The sequence below is a fragment of the Salmo salar genome, chromosome ssa12 (genome assembly GCF_905237065.1).
Source record: "Salmo salar chromosome ssa12, Ssal_v3.1, whole genome shotgun sequence".
Classification (NCBI taxonomy): Eukaryota; Metazoa; Chordata; class Actinopteri; order Salmoniformes; family Salmonidae; genus Salmo; species Salmo salar.
Window position 1 is genome coordinate 97,805,730 of NC_059453.1, and position 27,148 is coordinate 97,832,877.

General features: G+C 44.1%; 1 protein-coding gene across 3 annotated transcripts in view; it reads left to right on the forward strand.

The window, feature by feature from the left end:
• Window positions 1–19,275, forward strand: part of LOC123725578 (transcription cofactor vestigial-like protein 4) — a 70,454-nt gene extending 51,179 nt beyond the window's left edge. For all 3 annotated transcript variants that reach the window (XM_045691971.1, XM_045691970.1, XM_045691972.1), the window contains 4 exons: window positions 2,664–2,886; window positions 16,444–16,684; window positions 16,840–16,936; window positions 18,304–19,275. In XM_045691971.1, the coding sequence (XP_045547927.1) occupies window positions 2,664–2,886; window positions 16,444–16,684; window positions 16,840–16,936; window positions 18,304–18,551 (809 nt within the window). In that variant the 3' untranslated portion in view covers window positions 18,552–19,275. The remainder of the gene's footprint in view (window positions 1–2,663; window positions 2,887–16,443; window positions 16,685–16,839; window positions 16,937–18,303) is intronic.
• The last annotated feature ends 7,873 nt before the right edge of the window (window positions 19,276–27,148 follow it).

Here is a 27,148-nt window from a genome sequence, read left to right on the forward strand (position 1 = left end):
TGGTGAGTTGTGGCTCGATAAAGTCAGTCAGACCGTCTACTGTTCTGCACCGTCTACTGTTCTGCACCGTCTACTGTTCTGCACCGCACCGTCTACTGTTCTGCACCGTCTACTGTTCTGCACCGCACCGTCTACTGTTCTGCACCGTCTACTGTTCTGCACAGTCTACTGTTCTGCACCGCCTACTGTTTTATAGACCGCACCGTCTACTGTTCTGCACCGTCTACCGTTCTGCACCGTTCTGCACCGTCTACTGTTCTGCACCGTCTACTGTTCTGCACCGTCTACTGTTCTGCACCGTCTACTGTTCTGCACCGTCTACTGTTCTATAGACTGCACCGTCTACTGTTCTGCACCGTCTACTGTTCTATAGACTGCACCGTCTACTGTTCTCCACCGCCTACTGTTCTGCACCGCCTACTGTTCTCCACCGCCTACTGTTCTCCACCGCCTACTGTTCTGCACCGCCTACTGTTCTGCACCGCCTACTGTTCTGCACCGCCTACTGTTCTATAGACTGCACCGTCTACTGTTCTGCACCGTCTACTGTTCTGCACCGTCTACTGTTCTGCACCGCCTACTGTTCTGCACCGCCTACTGTTCTGCACCGCACCGTCTACTGTTCTGCACCGCACCGTCTACTGTTCTGCACCGTCTACTGTTCTGCACCGCCTACTGTTCTCCACCGCCTACTGTTCTCCACCGCCTACTGTTCTATAGACCATACCGTCTACCGTTCTGCACCGTCTACTGTTCTGCACCGTTCTGCACCGTCTACTGTTCTGCACCGTCTACTGTTCTGCACCGTCTACTGTTCTGCACCGTTCTGCACCGTCTACCGTTCTGCACCGTCTACCGTTCTGCACCGTTCTGCACCGTCTACCGTTCTGCACCGTCTACCGTTCTGCACCGTCTACTGTTCTGCACCGTTCTGCACCGTCTACTGTTCTGCACCGTCTACTGTTCTATACACCGCACTTTCTCGCTGTAGACAATTGAACAGTAGGTTTCATTGAGTTATCCGGCCCTATGCTTAGCTTGACAATGTGCCTTTACCGTACTGTTTAGGTGAGCACTGTATTGTTTAGGTGAGCACTGTATTGTTTAGGTGAGCACTGTATTGTTTAGGTGAGCACTGTATTGTTTAGGTGAGCACTGTATTGTTTAGGTGAGCACTGTATTGTTTAGGTGAGCACTTGGCTCTGTATTGTTTTGGTGAAGAGCATTATGTGAATGTGATTGGTATGGGCTTTGAAATATTCTCCTTGCGGTGTTACATTAACATAGTGTGGCTCAGTTGGTTAGAGCATGGTGTTTGCAACGCCATGGTTGTGGGTTCGATTCCCACGGGGGACCAGTACGAAGAAAGAAAAAAAAAAAAAATGTATGAAATGTATGCATTCACTACTGTAAGTCGATCTGGATAAGAATGTCTGCTAAATGACTAAAATGTAAATAGTGCTGAGTTCAGTAAGTCTTTCCAGAGTTGACTGAGTGTAACATTAGGGGTAAAGTCTTCTAGTGGAAAGTCCCCATCTGTACCTACTGCCACCAGTAGTTTTCCAGTCTCCCTTCCTGCTTCCTGTCGTCCTCACTCTCTCGCTGGTCTACTGTACTCTGGGAGCTACTGGCCGGGAAGGAAGGAAGAAACGGCGTACAATAATTATTTTAAACTGTTTGTTCAAAACATTACATTTCAACCAGTTTTTTTTTTTTTTTTTTCTTCTGACACGTTATGCCAGAACATTCACACATTCAGCAAAGTGTTGACTTTTACAATATTATTTACAGGAAGTCAGCTACTTTTTCAAATGTCTTACTTATACTATGTGTTTTTAACTTTTGAACACAGTAATAAAGTTTTCACAGATTCTTCCCGGTCGTTGTAATCTACAATAATTAGACACGTCCCCAATGGCATCCTATTTACTAGTGAACAAGAACATACAGTTTACATATTGCAATATTATTTTTGGACGATATTATATAGATATTTGACTCGTGTTATTATTTTTTGCTACGGTAGGTAGCGTTAATTAGCGCTAGTCAGCTGTACCTGCGCCAAAACTCTGTTCATCCTGTAGCTTGTTCTCCATCTTCTTTTTAAATAGTGAGAACATATTTTCCAGCACGTTTATTTCCCCCTGACTGATCAAAACACATTTTTTCTCACGCTCTGTTGTCTCTCTGCAGCGTACCGCCCTACTGTACTATCAAAGTCGGCGTCTTTTCACTTGGTTCATATAAACCATATTCAATGAATCCTCGTGAAGTTAGGTTGAAAAGAGCTTGGAGTCTTAATCGCAGTTTAGAATTAAATCCACTTAAAATTTGACAACAAAAAAAAAAGCACATTTACAGGTGTAGATGCGAAGTTTGGTAACCGAATGACGGTTTGTGCCAGTCTCGGCATCATTCTGTCACCGTGGATTTGCTTTTCCCCAGGGAGGCATCTGTTTTGATGCAGGTCAGAATGTTGGAGATAGAAATGTCATGAGTACAACTTCCCGGTCATGAGTACAACTTCCCGGTCATGAGTACAACTTCCCGGTCATGAGTACAACTTCCCGGTCATGAGTACAACTTCCCGGTCATGAGTACAACTTCCTCCCCATTTTATAACCAGGCCTTCTTTATGTTATTGTGTGTTTCTCTCCGTCCAGGTGAGGCGGCGCGTCGAGGTGATCCCATGATGCACCAATCCATGTCCTTGTCATCGTCTGGCGTCACCAACCATAGCCACCGGACGGGCCCTCCTCCCATCAGCCCCAGCAAGAGGAAGTACAGCCGTAGCCACAGCACAGGACAGGACCAACAAGACAATGATGACCAAGACTGTGACAACCAACACATGGCCAAGATGAGCCGGCTGTTTGCTGCACAGCTGTAAGTAGATACTCAGAGAGACACACACACACACACACACACACACACACACAGAGAGAAAGTGACAGATGACGTTTGTTTTGGCTCCACATGCATTGTGACATCGTAATGGAATGTTGTCTTCTGTGCAGGAATGTCCAATTTTCCAAATGTGGCATATATGAATTCTTGGGGAAGTGTTTTACAGGAAGCTGAATAATTGCTAGTGAAGGGAATTCACTCTGTATTCAGAGTGCTGTGAAATGCACAGGACAGGTAGCCACAGCGTTTTGCCTCAGGTACAGCCGACTAGCAAAAACATGTTTTTTTATTTTATTTTATTCTTGGAGTTAAAGTATCAGTATAATATCGCAGCTACGGTAACTAGCTAGTGCCCCATCAGATGGATTCCCGTGTGGCTGAGCAGGCAGCTACGGTAACTAGCTAGCGCCCCATCAGATGGATTCCCGTGTGGCTGAGCAGGCAGCTACGGTAACTAGCTAGTGCCCCATCAGATGGATTCCCGTGTGGCTGAGCAGGCAGCTACAGTAACTAGCTAGCGCCCCATCAGATTGATTCCCGTGTGGCTGAGCAGGCAGCTACAGTAACTAGCTAGTGCCCCATCAGATGGATTCCCATGTGGCTGAGCAGGTAGCTACGGTAACTAGCTAGCGCCCCATCAGATGGATTCCCGTGTGGCTGAGCAGGCAGCTACGGTAACTAGCTAGCGCCCCATCAAATGGATTCCCGTGTGGCTGAGCAGGCAGCTACGGTAACTAGCTAGCGCCCCATCAGATGGATTCCCGTGTGGCTGAGCAGGCAGCTACGGTAACTAGCTAGCGCCCCATCAGATGGATTCCCGTGTGGCTGAGCAGGCAGCTACAGTAACTAGCTAGCGCCCCATCAGATGGATTCCCGTGTGGCTGAGCAGGCAGCTACGGTAACTAGCTAGCGCCCCATCAGATGGATTCCCGTGTGGCTGAGCAGGCAGCTACGGTAACTAGCTAGCGCCCCATCAGATGGATTCCCGTGTGGCTGAGCAGGCAGCTACGGTAACTAGCTAGCGCCCCATGCTGCAGATTCCTGGATGCCTGAGAGAGAATGTGCTGCCTGGATGTTGGTATTTATCTACTGCGCTCTCTGAGGCCCAGAATTCCTCAAATACCATGCCTGTGATTGGAGCACACGTCTGGGCAGAAGAGGCTGGTCATGCCCTCCCTTCATGCTTGGTCCTGGGCTGTATCTCAAAGGGCACCATATTCCCTATATAGTGCTCTCTGGTCTAGATGTCTGATGTAGTGCATTATCAAGGGGATAGGCTGCTGTTGTTGAGGGCCCTAGCTCACATAACTCAAATTCCTCCCCTGCCTGCCTGCCTGCTTGCCCTCCCATGCCTGCCTCCCCTCTGCTCCCTGCCTCCCCTCTGCTCCCTGCCTCCCCTCTGCTCCCTGCCTCCCCTCTGCTCCCTGCCTCCCCTCTGCTCCCTGCCTCCCCTCTGCTCCCTGCCTCCCCTCTCCTCACTGGCCGACTCTCCGCCCTCCCCTCTCCTGTGTCAGTGTAGTATGTGCCGGTGGGTGCGGGGCAGGGTCCGGTGGGTGCGGGGCAGGGTCCGTGGGTGCGGGGCAGGGTCCGGTGGGTGCGGGGCAGGGTCCGGTGGGTGCATAGAGTTAGTAAAAAGGGTCAATGCAGGTTAGAGGCCTTGACCGGTCCAAAATGTTTTACCATTCCTAAATGGACCTGGGGCTTTCCCATCCAGACCCGATATGCAGGAGTTCATCTTTTAAATATAGAGACCCGTTCTGAACAGACCCGAGGACAACTACACTGACTAACAATATAAACGTGTTGGTCCCAAGTTTCATGAGCTGAAATAAAAGATCCCAGAAAGCTTATTTCTCTCAAATGTTGTGCGTAAATTTGTTGACATCCCTGTTAGTGAGCATTTCTCCTTTGCCAAGATAATCCATCCACCTGACAGGTGTGGCATATCAAGAAGCTGATTAAACAGTATGATCATTACACAGGTGCACCTTGTGCTGGGGAAAATAAAAGGCCACTCTAAAATGTACAGTTCTGTCACACAACACAATGCCACAGATGTCTCAAGTGTTGAGGGAGCGTGCAAATGGCATTCTGACTGCAGGAATGTCCACCAGAGCTGTTGCCAGATAATGTAATGTTCATTTCTCTACCATAAGCCGCCTCAACGCCATTTTAGAGAATTTGGCAGTACGTCCAACCGGCCTCACAACCGCAAACCACTTGTAACCATGCCAGCCCAGGACCTCCATATTTGGCTTTTTCACCTGCGGGATCATCTGAGACAGCCACCCGGACAGCTGTTGAATCTCTGGGTTTGCACAAGTGAAGAATTTCTGCACAAACTGTCCGCTCATCTGCGTGCCCATCGTCCTCACCAAGGTCTTGACTTGACTGCAGTTCGCTGTCGTAAATGATTTCAGTGGGCAAATGCTCACCTTCGATGGCCACTGGCATGCTGTAGAAGTGTGCTCTTCACAGATTAAGGTTTCCTGGTTTCAACTGTACCGGGCAGACGGTATGGTGGGTGAGCGGTTTGTTGACGTTGTAAACAGAGTACCCCATGGTGGGGTTATGGTATGGGCAGGCATAAGCTACGGACCACGAACACAATTGCGTTTTGCTAGGATCTGTACACAATTCCTGGAAGCTGAAAATTTCCCAGTTCTTCCATGGCCTACTCTATTCTCACCAGACATGTCACCCATTGAGCATGTTTGGGATGCTCTGTATAGACGTGTACGACAGCGTGTTTCAGTTCCCGCCAATATCCAGCAACTTCACACAGCCAATGAAGAGGAGTGGGACAACATCCTGATGAACTCTATGTGAGGGAGATGTGTAGCGCTGCATGAGGCAAATGGTCACACCAGATACTGACTGGTTTTCCGATCCAAGAACCTACCTTTATTTTTTTTAAGGTATCTGTCCAACAGAGCTATAGCTGTACTCCCAGTCATGTGAAATCCATAGATTAGGTCCCAATTCATATTTTTTTTTTCAATGGATTCCTTTCTTTATCTGAATTATAACTGAAAATGTTGATTGTTGCGTTTTTTAAAATATTTTTCTTCCGTTCCGTGTATACATATATCTGGTCGGATCCAGACCCAATCCGAGTGAGAGAAGCAGCAGAAAAGTCCATATTTAAGCTTCATTAATAACCTGATAAAGCACAAGGATGTGGAGAGAGAGGTGATGCTCTCGCAGGGTGTGTGTGTGTGTGTGTGTGTAGGCTACTGTGACTGAGCGAGTGACACGGAACAGGGAGGGAGAGACTGCAACCAACTATACTGTTAGCTGCAATAGCTAAGATATTTCTCATCCAATATGATTACGTAGTATCTGTGTTGACTGCAGCAAACCCGGGAGAAGGTAGGTAATCTAGCTAGGCTAATTGAGGCAATGCGTTTTCTAATCCTACAGTTACAAACAACAACAACTCCCATTCAGAATGTTAAGTAGCAGTCTACCTGTTGGCTCTTGGTCGTTGTAGACCGTCCTTCTCCTTTAACTTTTAATTCTATCATTTTAATCCCGTCTTCCATTGATTATAGATTATTATTATTGATTATATTATCTCCTAACGTTTGCTCCACACGGAGACTCTATGACTATACTATTGCCATTTTGATGACTTCTGATTGGCCATCAACAATTTGCCTCCCTAATCTTATTACACCGCTTTGCTTTATGTTGGCCAGGTCGCTGTTGTAAATGAGAACTTGTTCTCAACTAGCCTACCTGGTTAAATAAAGGTGAAATAAATAAAATAAAAAATCTTGTGAAAAGCAAAGAGCAGCAGCATATAGCTTGGGTGGCTGGAGTCTTTGACATTTTTTTAGGGGGGGCTTTCTTCTGACACCGCCTGGTATAGAGGTCTTGGATGGCAGGGAGCTTGGCCCCAGGGATTTAATGGGCCGTACTCCCCCCACCCTCTGTAGCGCCTTGTGGTCGGTTGCCTTGCAGTTGCTGTACCAGGCGGTAACGTAGCCAGTCAAGATGCTCTCAATGGTGCAGCTGTAGAACTTTTTTGAGTATCTGAGGGCCCATGCCAGATCTTTTCAGCCTCCTGAGGGGGAAGAGGCGTTGTCATGCCCTCTTTACAACTGTGTGTGTGTGTGTGTGTGTGTGTGTGTGTGTACTATTTTCATTCCTTAGTGATTTGGACACCGATGAACTTGAAGCTCTCGACCAGCTTCATTACATCGCCATCGATGTGAATGGGGGCGTGCTCGCCCTTCCATTTCCTGTAGTCCACGATCAGCTCCTTTGTCTTGCTGACATTGAGGGAGAGGTTGTTCTCCTGGCGCCAGACTGCCGGTCTCTGACTTCCTCCCTATAGGATGCGTCCTCGTCATCAGTGACCAGTCCTACCACCGTTGTGTCATCAGCAAAAGTGATGATGGTGTTGGAGTTGTGCGCGGCCACGTAGTCGACGGTGAACAGGGAGTACAGGAGGGGACTGAGCACGCACCCCTGAGGGGCCCCCATGTTGAGGGTCAGCATGGCGGATGGGTTGTTGCCTACCTTTACCACCTGGGGGCGGCCCGTCAGGAAGTCCAGGATCCAGTTGCAGAAAGAGGTGTTCAGTCCTGGAGTCCTGAGCTTTGAGAGCACTATGGTGTTGAACGCTGAGCTGTAGTCAATGAATAGCATTCTCACATAGGTGTTCCTTTTGTCCAGGTGGGTGAGGACAGTGTGGAGTACAGTAGAGATTGCATTATCTGTGGATTTGTTGGGCTGGTACGCAAATTGGAGTGGGTCTAGGGTGTCTGGTATGATGGTGTTGATGTGAGCCATAACCAGCCTTTGAAAGCATTTCATGGCTACAAATGTGAGTGCTATGGGGCGGTTACCTTGTTGTTCTTGGGCACTGGACTACGGTGGTCTACTTGAAACAAGTTGGTATTACAGACCGGATCAGAGAGAGGTTGAAAATGTCAGTGAAGACACTTGCCAGCTGGTCAGCGCATGCTCGCAGTACACGTCCTGGTAATCCATCTGGAACAATGATCTGGGGCTGTTTTTCATGGTTCAGGCCCCTTAGTTCCAGTGAAGGGAAATCTTAACGCTACAGCAATACAATGACATTCTAGATGATTCTGTACTTCCAACATTGTGGCAACAGTTTGGGGGAAGCCATTTCCTGTTTCAGCATGACAATGCCCCCGTGCGCAAAGAGAGGTCTATACAGAAATGGTTTGTCGATCGGTGTGGAAGAACTTGACGACCAGCACAGAGCCCTGACCTCAACCCCATCAAACTCCTTTGAGAGGAATTGGAACGCTGACTGCTAGCCAGGCCTAATCGCCCAACATCAGTGCCCGACCTCACTAAGTCCCTGCAGTAATATTCCTACATCTAGTAGAAAGCTTTCCCTGAAGAGTGGAGGATGTTATTAGCAGCAAAGGGGGGTGGGACCAACTCCATATTAATGCCCATGATTTTGGAATGAGATATTTGACAAGCAGGTGTCCACATACTTAGTTTTTAACTCTGTTGGTTAAGGGCTCATAAATAAACATTTCACGGTAAAGTCTACACCGGTTGTTTTCGGCGCATTTGATTTGACTCACAGAGGCGTACTTACCATTACACAGAAGAGGCAATTGCCTCGGGCCTCACGTAAAGGGGCCTCGCGAGCTGGGCATTAGAAATAATGATACTAGTAATAATTTTTCAAAAAAAGTCATGTTTCAGCTTGAGGCCTCCCCCCCCATGCGCCACTCGAGGGCCCCCCCCCCATGCGCCACTCGAGCTCCCCCCAACCTGCTGTCATGGGCTGCTCTCAGTTTTGTCTTGTTTCAGCAGTTTTTGTCTTGTTTCAGCAGGCTGGTTCAACAGCAGCAAAATCTGCAGGAAGCTTCAAAGTTACAAAGGAAATGGGGGGGGGGGGTGTGAGGCCATATTGTTGACAAGGAAAGACTCAAAAAAAAAATGTACAGTATTCACACCACTTTACTTGTTCCATTTTGTTTGTGTTACAAAGTAGGATAAAAAATGAAATTGTGATTTTTTTTTTTATTTTTTGTCAACAATTTACACAACTCAGTCAAAGTGAAAGAAAAATTCAAGAAAGGTAAAACACTAATATATCTTGAATTACTTATCTAATCATTCACCTCAGTCAATACATGTTAGAATAACCTTTTGCACTCTTTCTGGGTAAGTCTCTAAAAGCTTTCTATCCCTGGATTGTGCAACATTTGCTCCTTACTCACACAGGCCTCTGCCTGGGGCCTCCAAATTACTAAGTCTGCCCCTGCGCGTGCACACACACACACACGCGAAAGACACAAAGCCCCATGTAAAACAACAAGAGTATAATTTAATCAGCCATCTTGGCTCTGCTCCTCCTCTCTGCTGTTCAGTTGGCAGAGGTTAAAGTTCCCAGCAGTAGTAGTTACAGCTATATAAGCTCTCAGTACAGTAGAGGGATCTAACCACACATTCTGGTACGCTGCGTAACAGACAAGACTGCTGAAGTCATGGAACTCATATACAAACAACTAAAGCGAGAAACGGAGCTTAAGCAAACTATGCAAATATGGCAGAGTACTTGAATGGCATTTTTTTTTTGTCGTCACAAAATGTGCGGCTCCTTGCGTTACGTCGTCCTGACGACTAGAGAATGACCGGTATGGAGGGCGATGGTCAATATTTCATGCCGATTTAATAAATATAATTAAACTTGAAAGATATTGATGAGAAATGTTCCCCGGAGACAGCCATTAACACATGAATTGTACAACCATACAATCAATTTGACTTTTGGTTTTAACTATCTTAACTACATAGGATAATGGTAGTCATTCGTTTGAATGGTAAATGTCTTGATAAACTTGGTGATGGCGAAGGCCTACTCACAATAAAGGACAATTCCTAGTCAATAGGACTGTGGATAGAGTTATTGACCTGGTTTCAGTGGTCTATGAGACTACAGATAACAACAATCTCTGTTTCACTTGAATTTAAAGATTGCTTGGACTTGGTTTAGCTGGGCAGCCTATTTTGCATTGACAACTAAATAACTAAATATAATCTCAGCGAATGTTCAAAAAAATAAGTCAAGCAACATTGCAGCCTTTTTAAACCCCCCCCCCCTCAATTATTTCACATGGAGGAGATGTGGGAAGCTCAAAAAGTTAGCTTGCTTGCTGTTTTTAGCCAGCTAGCTAGCAAGCTGCTAGCAGAGTAGCCTTCAGCCAACAGACACAAAACAAGGTCATGTAAAACAAACCCCAAAACTTTCATTACATGTAGCTATAATAAAAATACATGCTGTTGGTTTTCATTGTAATTAGCTAACAGTGGTGATGTTTTTAAGTGATTTTTCTTTGCTTTCACCACAAATAGGAAGACGAGAAGAAGAATCAGGTTTAATGCAACCACATTGTCCGATTTCAAAAAGGCTTTACAGCGAAAGCAAAACATTGGATTATGTTAGGACACCACCTAAACAAGAAAAGCCACACAGCCATTTTCCTAGCAAGGAGAGGCGTCACAAAAAACAGAAATACAGCTAAAATTAAGCACTAACCTTTGACGATCTTCATCAGATGACACTCATAGGACATCATGTTACACAATACATGTATGTTTTGTTCGATCAAGTTCATATTTATATCCAAAAACAGCGTTTTATATTGGCGCGTGATGTTCAGAAAATGTTTGCCTCCCAAAACTTCCGGTGAATGTGCACATTAATTTACAGAAATACTCATCATAAACGTTGACAAAATATATAACAATTATTTAAAGAATTATAGATACACTACTTCTTAATGCAGCCGCTGTGTCCGATTTCAAAATAGCTTTACGGAGAAAGCACATTGTTCAATATTCTGAGTACAGAGCTCAGCTATCAATGCAAGCTATACAGCTACCCGCCAAGTCATGCCATCAACAAAACTCTATATTAGTGTTATAAATCTTTCCTTACCTTTGCTGATCCTCGGCGGAATGCACTCGCAGGACTCCCACTTCCACAAGAAATGTTCATTTGTTCGATAAAGTCCATAATTTATGTCCAAATACCTCCGTTTTGTTGGCGCTATTCCAAAGGCACGATGCGGGAGCGCAAATCAATAAAAAGCTCAAAAGTTCCATTACCGTTTGAAGAAACATGTCAAACGATGTTTACAGTCAATCCTTGGGGTGTTTTTAACATAAATAATCGATAATATTCCAACCGGACAATAGCGTATTCATTACAGAAGAAAAATAAAAAATGCTAGCCATGCGTGAATGCGCATGAAGTAACTACATGACCTCAGACAGTCCACTGCTTGAACCGGCTGTTATTCCCTCAAAATTTACCATAGAAGCCTCAAACAACTTTCTAAAGACTGTTGACATCTAGTGGAAGCCTTAAGAAGTGCAAAATGACCCCACAGACACTGTCGTTTCAATAGGCAATGGTTTGAAAGACTACAAGTCTCAGATTTCCCACTTCCTGGTTGGATTTTTCTCAGGTTTTTGCCTGCCATATGAGTTCTGTTATACTCACAGACATCATTCAAACAGTTTTAGAAACTTCAGAGTGTTTTCTATCCAAATCTACTAATAATATGCATATTATAGTTTCTGGGCCCGAGTAGTAGGCAGTTTAATTTGGGTATGTTTTTCATCCAGCCGTGAAAATACTGCCCCCTACCCAAGATAGGTTAACATGTCCTGTCTGGATGGATACAGGTAGAGAGGACCGCCTCCCCTGGGGAAACCACATCCAATCTAACAGGAGCTCAACATGTACACTACCATTCAAAAGTTTGGGGTCACTTAGAAATGTCTTTGTTTTCCATGAAAACATACATGAAATGAGTTGCAAAATGAATAAGAAATATAGTTAAGACGTTGACAAGGTTATAAATAATGATTTTTTAAATTGAAATAAACAAATCCTCCATTTGCAGCAATTACAGCCTTGCGGACCTTTGGCATTCTAGTTGTCAATTTGTTGAGGTAATCTGATGAGATTTCACCCCATGCTTCCTGAAGCACCTCCCACAAGTTGGATTGGCTTGATGGGCACTTCTTACGTACCATACGGTCAAGCTGCTCCCACAACAGCTCAATAGGGTTGAGATCCGGTGACTGTGCTGGCCACTCCATTATAGACAGAATACCAGCTGACTGCTTCTTCCCTAAATAATTCTTGCATAGTTTGGAGCTGTGCTTTGGGTCATTGTCCTGTTGTGGGAGGAAATTGGCTCCAATTAAGCTCCGTCCACAGGGTATGGCATGGCGTTGCAAAATGGAGTGATAGCCTTCCTTCTTCAAGATCCCTTTTACCCTGTACAAATCTCCCACTTTACCACCACCAAAGCACCCCCAGACCATCACATTGCCTCCACCATGATGACAGATGGCGTCAAACACTCCTCCACCATCTTTTCATTTTTCCTGCGTCTCACAAATGTTCTTCTTTGTGATCCGAACACCTCAAACTTAGATTCGTCTGTCCATAACACTTTTTTCCAATCTTCCTCTGTCCAGTGTCTGTGTTCTTTTGCCCATCTTAATCTTTTCTTTTTATTGGCCAGTCTGAGATATGGCTTTTTATTTACAACTCTGCCTAGAAGGCCAGCATCCCGGAGTCACCTCTTCACTGTTGACGTTGAGACTGGTGTTTTGCGGGTACTATTTAATGAAGCTGCCAGTTGAGGACTTGTGAGACGTCTGTTTCTCAAACTAGACACTCTAATGTACTTGTCCTCTTGTTCAGTTGTGCACCGGGGCCTACCACTCCTCTTTCTATTCTGGTTGGAGCCAGTTTGAGCTGTTCTGTGAAGGGAGTAGTACACAGTGTTGTACGAGATCTTCAGTTTCTTGCCAATTTCTCGCATGGAATAGCCTTCATTTCTCAGAACAAGAATAGACTGACGAGTTTCAGAAGAAAGTTATTTGTTTCTGGCTATTTTGAGCCTGTAATTGAACCCACAAATGCTGATGCTCCAGATACTCAACTAGTCTAAAGAAGGCCAGTTTTATTGCTTCTTTAATTAGAACAAGTTTCAGCTGTGCTAACATAATTGCAAAAGGGTTTTCTAATAATCAATTAGCCTTTTAAAATGATAAACTTGGATTAGCTAACACAACGTCCCATTGGAACACAGGAGTGATGGTTGCTGATAATGGGCCTCTGTACGCCTATGTAGATATTCCATTAATTATCCACCGTTTCCAGCTACAACAATGTCTACACTGTATTTCTGATCAGTTTGATGTTATTTTAATGGACCAAAAAAATGTGCTTTTCTTTCAACCATGACATTTCTAACTGATCCCAAACCTTTAAACAGTAGTGAATATATTACTGCCCCCTCCCAGGACCATATAATTACAATTGGCATTTACACGACCAATAAAATAGGTTCCGCAACAACAACAAAAAAGGCAAATTCCATTCGTTCATTTTGTCTTTATATCTTAGTCTTAATCAGACTTGGTGATTTTTTTTTTTTTTTTTTTTTTAAATTAATGATATTTCATCACCGTTCATAGACCAATAATTGTATTTTGTTCAACGTACGTACTCTGAAGCGTGGTGCGCGAAGGCAACACAGCCTATTTCTGTACACCCTGAGCTGTGCTTCTATTACACACAACCAGAATGACAAGACGCACTGAACTCCGACATCGCCCAGGAGACCAAAGGAACCCGTTGAATTAAACTCGGAAGGTAAGAAATGATTAAATGAAAATGTATCAAACATGAAGCAAAAAAAAAATGTGTGTTACAATAGATTAATGATCGAACGCTAGCGATTGTTGAAGCATTAGATGGAATATAGATGCACCATAATATGCATTTAAACATGCGAAAGCAACAGTAAACATTTTAACAACAAAGCGTTTTCCACTGTGTGTGTCCCCTCACCACAGTAAGAATACATTTTAACAGAACAGTCTAAATGTGATTTTCATTTGTACGTTATCAATATCAAGCAAGTTTGACACAGCAAAAGAAGAGCCGGCCTGTGGTTTGACACAGCAAAAGAACAGTTGTGGCGATCCTCTCTACCTATGATTTTATGTTTGCGCTGCACCTGATCGTATAGCTGTACAGTAAATAAGCTATCGTTAGCTCACCCGACCTGTGTTGACTGACAGTTTGCTGGTCCAATCAGAGGACCGAGTGTGTTACAAAGGTGCGGGCCGTAGCAGGCTTCCAGCCCACAGAGCGGCGGGCCGTAGCCCACAGAGCGGCGGGCCGTAGCCCACAGAGCGGCGGGCCGTAGCCCACAGAGAGGCGGGCCGTAGCCCACAGAGAGGCGGGCCGTAGCCCACAGAGAGGCAGCCGTAGCAGGCTTCCAGCCCACAGAGCGGCGGGCCGTAGCCCACAGAGAGGCGGGCATAGCAGGCTTCCAGCCCACAGAGAGGCGGGCCGTAGCCCACAGAGAGGCGGGCAGTAGCAGGATAAGGGCTCTTTGTTTTCAGATAGAAATTGTCCCTCGGTTGTCGTCTGACTTGAACTACAGTCAAGAACAGGGCAGTTTTTTTTATTTTTATTTTTTATTTTTTTACAATTCAACAAGTTTCCATTTACAGTGGATATACAATAGTTCTGAAGCGAAACTGACCCAGGGAGGGAAATATTACCCTCGTTTCCACGTTCCAGGGTTTTGTGACATTAGTAACTTGTTTTTCTTTTCTCCCTCGCCCTACCCCTATCCCCCCAGGACCCAGGTCTGTCTTTCATACGACTGACTAGCACAGGGAGAGAGAGAGATAATATCTAGGTACCCAAGCATGAGGTGTCAAGTAGCAGCTAACACACACACACACACACACACACACACACACACACACAGAGAGAGACAGAGACACACACACACACACACACACACACACACACACACACACACACACACACACACAGAGAGAGACAGAGACACACACACACACACACACACACGGCTCCAGGATATTGCCACGTCAATAACACACACACACAGAGACAGACACAGACACACACACACACACACACACACACACACACACACAGAGAGAGACAGAAACACACACACACACACACAGAGACAGACACACACACACACATAGACAGACACACACACACATATGGCTCCAGAGTAATTCCACATCAATCACATAAATGAAAATGTACCTAATCAGTTAAAAACAACACTTCTTCAAGACAGCAGCACAGCAGGGTGGTGCTGACTGGGTTAACCACAGTTTAAATACTTTCTGACAAAGAACCACACTGAAAACAATCTCTGTTAAAAAAATGGTGCTGCTGTGGATAGTCTTACGGGCTCCTGGCCAATTATTTTCTGATTGGAACTTTTTTTTGTACATAATGTCTTCTGACATAATTTCCTGTGACTTGAAAATAGACTAGATTTGTACCTCAACGAGTCGGCAGCTCTGGATGTTCTGCGTACTCCGGACCAGGCCCTGATCCCCCGGGGACGCGACGGTGAAAGAGAGGCAGGCGAGGCGGCATCCTGAAGAGACGACGTTGGCGAGCAAATAAACCGCCTCTGCCCTCACTTCTGTTGGCGAGCGTAGAGTCACTAGAGAACAAACTAGATGAGCTCTGTTCCAGACTATTCTATCCACGGGACCTGTAATATTCTATGTATTCTATGTTTCTCAGAGTCGTGGCTGAAAAAGGACGTGGATAATATACAGTACCAGTCAAAAGTTTGGACACCTACTTATTGAAGGGTTTTTCTTAATTGTTTTACTATTTTCTACATTGTAGAATAATAGTGAAGATATCAAAACTATGAAATAACACATATGGAATCATGTAGTAACCAAAAAAATTGTTCATCAAATCAAAATATATTTTAGATTCTTCAAAGTAGACACTTTTTTTCCTTGATGACATCTTTGCACACTCTTGGCATTCTCTCAACCAGCTTCACCTGTAATGCTTTACCAACAATCTTGAAGGAGTTCCCACATATGCTGAGCACTTGTTTGCTGCTTTTCCTTCACTCTGCGGTCCAACTCATCCCAAATCATCTCAATTGGGTTGAGGCTGGGTGTTTGTGGAGGCCAAGGTCATCTGATGCAGCTCTAATGAACTTATCCTCTGCAGCAGAGGTAACGGTCATGGATGCCATGGTTGCCCTTTATTTTGAACATGTAATCCAGAGACTTCTGTGTGTTCTCTTTTCAACTCCATCTGCGTATTAAACAAACGCCAGAACTTTCTCCATCTCCTTAGCTATCATACTCTAATTCCACTGATTTCAAAAACCGGGTCCTCCAGAAAGTGGAGAGCAACACTGATGCAGTTCTACGACGTGATATCTTTATAAAAAGCCGCGTTAGACAGGATTACCTACACATACTGACCATTTACAGATGGTATACAAGTTTGTTATTAAGCCACGTGAAAGTTCACATGTTCCAGAAGACATTTCTGCCCCAAAATGTATTTTGATAACAAAAAAAAAAAAAAACAGTACTTTCAAATGTCTCTCCTGTGAAGTAGTGACACGCCTAGTTTCCTGAAATTGGACAATAAAGTAATCTTTTATCATCTTCTCTCTGCAGAGGCAAGCCTTCCAATGGCGACTTCCGTAGTACCAAGGACCCTCGGGACTGTAGCCGCAGCCCCGTGGAACGAGCCGCCGCCCCCTCCACGGTTCTCCATGGCAACCACCACCTGTACGCCCCACACCACCACATGCCCAACCTGGCCATGGATCAGCCTCTCGCCCTGACCAAAAACAACATGGATGCCGCCCGTACCTTTGTCATCTCACCAACCGTCAGCCCTGTGGAACGCCAGCAGGTAAGACTCAAGACACACGCGCACACACACACACACACACACACAACCGAAACGGACACAATCACACTTTCAGGGCATAAGAATATGCAGTTAACACATTGTCTTCAAACCCTCTAAAGTCCTGAACATGTTTGATTTGTTTGTGTTTTGTTTAGAATCGTCCGTCAGTGATAACGTGCGCTCCGACAAGCAACCGTAACTGTGACCTGTCTCACAACGGCTGTTCCAACAACCTCCCTAACAACTACAACTGTAAGTAACATATATTATACCATACTGCTACACAGCTACAATAGACCAGCCAGCAACTGTAAGTAACATAATATATATTACCGTAATTTCCGGACTATTTAGCGCACCTGAATATAAGCCGCACCCACTGAATTAATTTTTTTGATTTTTTTTAACATAAATAAGCTGCACATGTCTATAAGCCGCAGGTGCCTACCGGTACATTGAAACAAATGAACTTTACACAGGCTTTAACGAAACACGGCTTGGAACAAAAATAAATTGGCTTTAACGAAACACGGCTTGGAACAAAAAATAAAAAAATTGCAGTAAGCTTTAGTTGTCTTTTTGCACTGAGTCAATTCCTCACGCTGCTGTTTCCAATGTCTTATCATCGACTCATTAAGACCAAGCTCCCGTGCAGCAGCTCTATTTCCTTTTCCAACAGCCAGATCAATAGAGCCTTAAACTTGAAAGCTGCATCATATGCATTTCTCCGTGTCTTTGCCATGATGAGGGTGACAAAATGACTACCGTAATCAGAATGATGGGAAGTTTGAGGGCGCTCGATTTAATCTAAACAGTAAACAAAAAAGTTGTTTGACCTTAACCCGTTCGGCAATTTCATTGGTCTAATGATAGCTTCATGCCGCCAAAAAACTGAGCACGTCACAGAATGTGTTTTTTTTAAGAAAAAAAAAATTGAAAGCGGGAAAAATCCATATATAAGCCGCGTTATTGTTTAAGCCGCGAGGTTCAAAGCCTGGGAAAAAAGTTGCCGCTTATAGTCCGGAATTTACGGTATACCATACTGCTACACAGCTACCATAGACCAGCCAGCAGACACCCTTATCAGGTAACAGCTGTAAGTCATCAGATGAGTCCTATGCTGTCTGTAGACTCCAAAGGGGCCCACATAAGGGTCTAGTCAGAAGTGCACTATAAAGGGGTATAGATTGTGGTTTGGGATTAGCCCAGAAGTGAAGTGTAAGGTTAAAAGTAGTGCACTACATATGAATAGGGTCTGGTGATGGGGCAGGGTAGCCTAGTGGTTAGAGCGTTGGACTAGTAACCGGAAGGTTGCTAGATCGAATCCCCCAAGCTGACAAGGTAAAAACCGGTCGTTCTGCCCCTTAACAAGGCAGTTAACCCACTGTTCCCTGGTAGGCCATCATTGAAAATAACAATTTGTTCTTAACTGACTTGCGAAGTTAAATAAAGATAAAATAAAATGTAAAAAATGGGGTCTAGTGATGAGGTCTGGTGATCTTGTGATGGGGTTTAGTGAGCCCCGCCTGTCTGGGGGTTTAGAGCCCCGCCTGTCTGGGGGGTTAGAGCCCCGCCTGTCTGGATGTAATAGTTTATAGCCCTGTCCTTCTCTCTTCCAGCCAACTCTGCGTGTGTTGACCCGGTGATCGAGGAGCATTTCCGTCGCAGCCTGGGGAGGAACTACAAGCAGCCGGAACCAGTCACTAACTCTGTGTCCATCACCGGCTCTGTGGACGACCACTTCACCAAGGCCTTAGGAGAGACCTGGCTGCAGATCAAAGCCAAAGGAAGCTCCTCCTCCTCCCCTGACTCCTCCCCCAACAGTCACATGGTCAACCACAGCCACTCTCCATCCATTGTGTCCTGAAGGGAGTGGCTTAGTCTCAACTAGTCAGACACAGCTAAAACCCGCCCCCCCCCCCCCATCCATTACTCACTGTAACACCACCAGGCTGGTTGAACTGCCCTGCTGGAGAGCTACTGGCTAGGCAGGCTGTATTCATTTTTGCTCCAGCCCTGTTGTAACTAACACCTGATTCAGCTAATCAAGGTCCTGATGAACAGCTGATGTAGAAGAATCAGTCATATTCATGAGGCACCAAACTTTTTTTTTAAATTTTTTTTCATTTTGTGTTGCAAAAATATTTAGTTGTCGTGTGCACTAACAAATACGACCCAGGTGTGTTTCAGAGCAGGGCTGGAGCAAAACCCTGCGTGTCCAATGTATATCCTTCCAGGAAGAGGGTTGGTCTTGTTCCCTGGTTGAAGACTACCCTGCATGATTTAACCCCGCTGAGAGCTGTGCTGGTAGCTAGGGATATAGCCATGTGTATAACCATGGAATAAGGCAATATATATATATATATATATATATATATATATATATAACCATGGAATAAGGGAAGCATTTTATTTTGTCAACGTTTTGACTTTAGTCATTTTATTTAGTTTTGAATTGACTTTTTATGTTGAAGTAGGTTTGCGTACTTCTTTCTGTGTTATTGGATGCCAGAGATTTTGAAAAGAAAATCGAGAAACGGTTTGTTTGTGTCCAATGAGATGAATGGATTCAATATGGAGACGCATCCCAACCAACCACATGCTTTCGTTACCAAAGAGAACTCTGATGCAAATCTGTCACCTCTTTTTAAAAGAAAGAAAAAGCCATTTTATTTCCCCTCATCTCTCTGCTCTGTAAAGTAAAGCTCCCTCACCTCTCCACCCCCCCTTTCCTCTCCCCTACTTTCCTCTCCCCCTTCCTCCCCTACTTTTCCCTCCCCTACTTTTCCCTCCCCTACTTTTCCCTCTCCTCATTTCCCTCCCCTCCTCTCGTTTCCCCTCCTCTCGTTTCCTCTCCCCTACTTTCCCCTCCCCTACTTTCCTTTCCCCTACTTTCCTTTCCCCTTGTTTCCCTCTCCTCGTTTCCCTCCCTTCCTTTTCCCTCTCCTCGTTTCCTCGTTTCCCTCCCTTCCTTTCCCCTCCCCTCGTATCCCCTCTCGTTTCCCTCCCCTCCTTTCCCCTTTCCTTTCCTCTCCCCTCGTTTCCTCTCCCCCCTTTCCCTCCCCTCGTTTCCTTTCCTCTCCTCTTCTCTCTCCAACTCCCCTTCCCTATTTCCCATTGCTTTGCCATCTTATCGGGTGGTCAAAACAACATTGACATTTTTGGGGGATGAGAGAGAATGTTGGCGATGCCTCTCTTACTTTATTCAAACAGTTGTTACTATTGTTGGTGCTCACAACTGGACTGTTGTCCTTTTTATTTTCTATCCCTCCTGGGGCTTTGTTGTATTTCCTTTGGTTTAGCTCCCCTGTCTCTCTCTCTGCGGCACTGTGGTGTGGTAGGTAGATTATATCTCCTCTGTCTCTCTCTCTGCGGCACTGTGTTGTGGTAGTTAGATTAGATCTCCTCTGTCTCTCTCTGGTCTCTATCTGCGGCACTGTGTTGTGGTAGGTAGATTATATCTCCTCTGTCTCTCTCTCTGCGGCGCTGTGTTGTGGTTGGTAGATTATATCTCCTCTGTCTCTCTATCTGCGGCACTGTGTTGTGGTAGGTAGATTATGTCCTCTGTCTCTCTCTCTCTCTGCGGCACTGTGTTGTGGTAGGTAGATTATATCTCCTCTGTCTCTCTCTCTGCGGCACTGTGTTGTGGTTGGTAGATTATATCTCCTCTGTCTCTCTCTCTGCGGCACTGTGTTGTGGTAGGTAGATTATATCTCCTCTGTCTCTCTCTCTGCGGCACTGTGTTGTGGTTGGTAGATTATATCTCCTCTGTCTCTCTGGTCTCTATCTGCGGCACTGTGTTGTGGTTGGTAGATTATATCTCCTCTGTCTCTCTCTCTCTCTGCGGCACTGTGTTGTGGTTGGTAGATTATATCTCCTCTGCGGCACTGTGTTGTGGTTGTTAGATTATATCTCCTCTGTCTCTCTCTGGTCTCTCTCTGCGGCACTGTGTTGTGGTAGGTAGATTATATAGATAGCTCTCTGGTTTGATTGGTCAAGTAAAAGTAGTGCTTACAGAATAAGATGTGCATTTTGTTTTTAAATAGCTGGTATCTATTCATGTTTATTAGACATTTCAATCTTATTACAAGTTACATTGTTTTGTTTTTATATATATATATTTTTTTTTCTTCAGTAATAATAACAACAGTTGTAGATACACTTTACTGCTGGTTCAGTCAGACTCCATGTTTTTATTTAGTATTATTCTCTCTGGTAGCAACCAGCTAGCGACACAGAGGACAGCCTCCGGACAGGCTTTCTTTACTATTCTATATGATCAGTTGGATTATAATCTATAACAATAATATGTTTCCATAACGTTAATGTAATTGTTCTATAGCGTTATTAATAATCCCTGGATGCTACAGCGTTTTTTGTTTTGCATGACTGAAAAATGGAATGGCGCAACGACCGGCCAGCGAGTTCGACCCAGAGTCGATCTTTATTGATAACCTTTTCTGTCGACCTAGTTTTTATTTAGTGTTTTCCACGTCATCGTTGTTTCTACTTCTGTGATGTGTAGCGGTAGGTATCTTTATGAACACAAGACGTTGAAAATAAGTCTTTCAACCATTTTTTTTGCTCACTGGGTAGATTGGCAGCTGCGGCTTGTGAAACTGACTTGTTTTAATAACTCCTTCTTTACCAACCTGTACCAAGGCAGCATACATTCCTTCCTATAGGGAACCTAGTACAGGTGTTTCATTGTTTCTCAGTATTAGTATAGCTACTAACTTAGTAACGGGAAAGGTGGTGATTAGTGTTGCAATATTCTGGAAACTTTCCAGAAAATTCCTAGATTTTTTTCCCGCGGAAATGCTGGTTGGAATAACCCATGAATCCTCCAAGCAAACAGAATTTGTAGAAAATCTGAGAATTTTTGGGGGGAAGTAACCATAAGGTGCAAACCTAGTGGTGAAGGTGACAGAACATGGTTAAAGCTCTAGGGTTGATGAAGCACTGTCCATCTTAACGCTTTAAAACCATTTTATACAGCTCCTATATGCCCTTACATTCCATCATCCCAAGTCAAATCCATTGTTCATGTAACTACATCCAAGGCTACACGTCCTAAATAAAACCCTATTCCCAATGTAATTCTTGACACTTTGTCTGGCCACAATTAGTGCATAGGGAATTAGCGATGTCATTAGGGACAGAGCCTAAACCATATTCTCTCAGAGCCAGGATCCAGCTGAACCTAAACCATATTCTATCAGAGCCAGGATCCAGCTGTACCTAAACCATATTCTCTCAGAGCCAGGATCCAGCTGAACCTAAACCATATTCTCTCAGAGCCAGGGTCCAGCTGAACCTAAACCATATTCTCTCAGAGCCAGGATCCAGCTGAACCTAAACCATATTCTCTCAAGAGACAGGATCCAGCTGAACCTAAACCATATTCTCTCAGAGCCAGGATCCAGCTGAACCTAAACCATATTCTCTCAGAGCCAGGGTCCAGCTGAACCTAAACCATATTCTCTCAGAGCCAGGGTCCAGCTGAACCTAAACCATATTCTCTCAGAGCCAGGGTCCAGCTGAACCTAAACCATATTCTCTCAGAGCCAGGATCCAGCTGAACCTAAACCATATTCTCTCAGAGCCAGGGTCCAGCTGAACCTAAACCATATTCTCTCAGAGCCAGGATCCAGCTGAACCTAAACCATATTCTCTCAAGAGACAGGATCCAGCTGCTAGTCAGTTGATGTTGTTATTATTATTGACTTTAATCTGAGTTCAGATTTAAACAAAAACTCATGTGTAGTTCTTCAAAGATGACTGGTTGATTTTCGCTTTGTACTTTCTGTAAATGTTATGAGAGAACTAAAAACGTTGATAAATGTCATTTAAATTAATTGTCGTTTATAATGTGCGTGAACAGAAAGGGAAAAGGGGCGTAGTGTCCCGAGGTCATTTATTATAAAAACATGTCACTACCGTAGCTCTAGGTAGACGTAGGGTCGCACATTTCCGGTGACCTGGGAATTTTTGGAAAGCTACCAGAATTTTTTGCAACCCTAATTTGGAGGTTCTCACTCGTTCTGCTTTGGCAACACAATTCCCTACACGCTGTAGGAAAATCACTTAATTACCTATATATATATATATATATATATATATATATATATATATAAAAAGTAGTTTTTATTATGAGACCATCATTACGCTGTGCGTAACGATTGTACAGAGAAAATTGTAGGTATTTTTTGAGGATCAATTTGTTTAATGAGCTATTTAATTTTCCCTTTTTTTTAAAAGTTGATCTTTTTTTGTTGTTGATTTGTTCTTTTAAAAGGTTAAAGTGCAGGAACACAGTAATAATATAAACACTGCGTTGATGATAGCCACTTGTGTATTATGACAGTTATAATGCTGAATCAAGGCTACTCAGCAGACACTCAACAAAGGTATATCCCAAATGACTGCCTATTCCCTTTATAGTACACTACCAGAGGTCAAAAGTAGTGCACTAAATAGGGAATGGGGGGGTCATTCGGGACAATACTTTTTTATTTTGTGACAATGGAACAAAAGATCTCTGTCGTCCATCTTGTTTGTGAGATCCAAACACTACTGTATTAGTTATGTTATTTAATGGTAGATCCCAGGAAGACTGGCTGTGTGCTTCCAAATCAACAGTTGTGTCCTAAGTGGTACCCTTTTCTCAAAGGTAGTGCACTATACAGGGAATATACAGTTGAAGTCGGAAGTTTACATACACCTAATACATTTAAACTCAGTTTTTCCAAAATTCCTGAAATGTAATCCTAGTAAAAATTCCCTGTCTTAGGTCAGTTAAGTCTTATGTCTTGAGATGTTGCTTCAATATATACACACAATTTTCCCACCTCATGATGCCATCTATTTTGTGAAGCGCACCAGTCCCTCCTGCTGCAAAGCACCCCCACAACATGATGCTGCCACCCCCGTGCTTCACGGTTGGGATGGTGTTCTTCAGCTTGCAAGCCTCCCCCTTTTTCCTCCAAACATAACGATGGTCATTATGACCAAACAGTTCTATTTTTGTTTCCTCAGACCAGAGGACATTTCTCCAAAAAGTACGATATTTGTCCCCATGTGCAGTTGCAAACCGTAGTCTGGCTTTTTTATGGCGGTTTTGGAGCAGTGGCTTCTTCCTTGCTGAGCGGCTTTTCAGGTTATGTCGATATAGGACTCGTTTTACTGTGGATATAGATACTTTTGTACCTGTTTCCTCCAGCAACTTCACAAGGTCCTTTGCTGTTGTTCTGGGATTGATTTGCACTTTTCGCACCAAAGTACGTTCATCTCTAGGAGACAGAATGCGTCTCCTTCCTGAGCGGTGTGACGGCTGCGTGGTCCCATGGTGTTTATACTTGCGTACTATTGTTTGTACAGATGATGAACCAGACTTCTGGAGGTCTTGGCTGATTTCTTTTGATTTTCCCATGATGTCAAGCAAAGAGGCACTAAGTTTGAAGGTGGGCCTTGAAATACATCCACAGGTACATCTCCAATTGACTCAAATGATGTCAATTAGCCTATCAGAAGCTTCTAAAGCCATGACTTAAATTTCAGAAATTTTCCAAGCTGTTTAAAGGCACAGTCAACTTAGTGTATGTAAACCTCTGACCCACTGGAATTGTGATACAGTGAATTATAAGTGAAATAATCTGCCTGTAAACAATAGTTGGAAAAATTCCTTGTGTCATGCACAAAGTAGATGTCCTAACCGACTTGCCGTAACTAGTTTGTTAACCAGAACTTTCTGGAGTGGTTGAAAAACGAGTTATAATCACTCCAACCTAAGTGTATGTAAACTTCCCACTTCAACTGTAGGCCCTGGTCAAAGGTAGTGCATATATATATGGAATTGGGTGCCATTGAGACACACAACTTTCAAGCTGTATCAACATTGTAAAACGTAGTACTATGTAGTAGTACTGTAGTACTATGTATTGTACTCTCCAAACTGTACATCTTTATTAAACCTTAATTTTGTGGCCTTGTTCCTCCAACTGAAAAAGTTTTTGTACTTAAGTAGCCTCAATGAACAATAAAGTGCTCTTAAACGGCAAGTCTCAGTCTGTTATTGTCAATAGTTTGTTACTCTTCTTTCTACGTTATTTAATATGTTCTGAGTAAAAAAAAAATATATATATATATATATATATATACAGACAACGTTTGGGGTCACTTAGAAATGTCCTTGTTTTTGAAAGAAAAGCACTTTTTTTTGGTCCATTAAAATAACATCAAATTGATCAGAAATACAGTGTAGACATTGTTAATGTTGTAAATGACTATTTTAGCTGGAAACGGCAGATTTTTAAGGGCGTATCGACATAGGTGTACAGAGGCCTAATGAATGAAGACTATTTCATGCGAGAAATTGCCAAGAAACTGATCTCATACAACGCTGTGTACTACTCCCTTCACAGAACAGCGCAAACTGGCTCTAACCAGAATAGAAAGAGTGAGCAAGAGGACAAGTACATTAGAGTGTCTAGTTTGAGAAACAGATGCCTCACAAGTCCTCAACTGGCTGCTTCATTAAATAGTACCCGCAAAACACCAGTCTCAACGTCAACAGTGAAGAGGTGACTCTGGGATGCTCACAGCAAGAATTGGCAAATCTGGTGCAGTCCATGAGGAGGAGATGCACTGCAGTACTTAATGCAGCTGGTGGCCACACTGATACTGACAGATACTGACTGGTACTTTTGATTTTGACACATTATTCCATTTCTGTTAGTCACATGTCAGATGTCTGTAGGACTTGTTCAGTTTATGTCTGTTGAATCTTATGTTCATACAAATATTTACACATGTTAAGTTTGTTGAAAATAAACGCAGTTGACAGTGAGAGGACGTTTCTTTTGAGTTTATATTCACACGCAGTAGCCGCTTATTAAGTACACCCAACTAGAACCTCCAGAACAGCCTGAATTCTCTGCGGCATGGAAACATTGCTCAATTGGTGTCAAGGGACCTAAAAACATTCCCCATACCATTACACCACCGCCACTAGCCTGTACCGTTGACGCCAGGCAGGACGGTGCCATGGACTCATGCTGCGTTCGCCAAATCTTGACTCTGCCATCAGAATGACTTAACAGGAAGCGGGATTCGTCAGACCGGGCGATGTTTTTCCACTTCTTATTTGTCCAGTGTTGGTGATCACCTGCCCATTGGAGCCACTTCTTCTACAAACATCTAGTCAGTGGCAGTCCTGTGGGCTAAAAACAGTTGAGAGGTCCGAAGGAGAATGGCAAGACTCGTGTACGCTAACAGGCGGGCCACAAACGGACAAATAATGGCTTAGTACACACTGGTGTGCAGAACGGCATCTCGGAACAAACAACTCGTCGGTCCTCGTCACGGATGGGCTACTGCAGCAGACGACCACACCGGGTTCCTATCAGATAAAAACAGTCACACCATTCTCGGGGAAACTCTAAACACTATAGTGCGTGAAAAACCCAGGAGGGTTTGGAACCGTCGTGCCTTGCACCAACAATCATACCACTCTCAAAGTCGCTTAGGTCACTCGGATTTGCCCACACACTTTCAATCAAATAGTAACTGAATGCCTCGATGCCCGTCTGCCTGCCTTATATAGCAAGCCACGGCCACATGACTTAATTCCTGTATGAGCAAACGATTGTGAACGTGGTGGTGTACCTAATAAACTGGCCACAAAACACTGGCCTTAAAACATTAAGAACATCTGCACTTTCCATGACATAGGTAAAAGCTATGATCCCTTATTGATGTCCACTTGTTAAATCCACTTCAGTCAGTGTAGATGAAGGGGAGGAGACAGGTTAAAGAAGGATTTTTTAAGCCAATTGAGACATGGATTGTCTATGTGTGACATTCAGAGGGTGAATGGGGCAAGACCAAATATTTAAGTATGGTAGTAGGTGCCAGGTGTACCACTTTGTGTCAAGAACTGCAACGCTGCTGGGTTTTTCAGTTTCCTGTGTGTATCAAGAATGGTCCACCGCCCGAAGGACATCCAGCTATTTTGACACATCACCAATGCTTCCCACAGTCAACATGGGCCAGCATCCCTGGGGAACGCTTTTGATACTTTGTAGAGTCCGTCCCCCGACAAATTGAGGCTTTTCTGAAGGCAAAAGAGGGGTTGCAACACAATATTAGGAATGTGTTTTAATGTTTTGTACACTCAGTAAAGGTCAAATTGTTGCAGTTAAAGGTCAAATTGGAAAATCAATACATTCCCTGTAACTGTAATAAAGTAGCTGTGAGTCGGGAAGCAGGTGCAATGTTTAATGAAACAACAAAACCAAGAAGGAGACTAAAGACCGGTACACAAGAATAATACCAACTGGTGAGTGAACATAAGACAGTGACATATAAATGGGAGGAAATGATGAAGGTAATGGAGTCCAGGTGTGAATCATAATGATTAACAGGTACGTGTAATGATGAGTGGCAGGTGTGCGTAATGAAGAA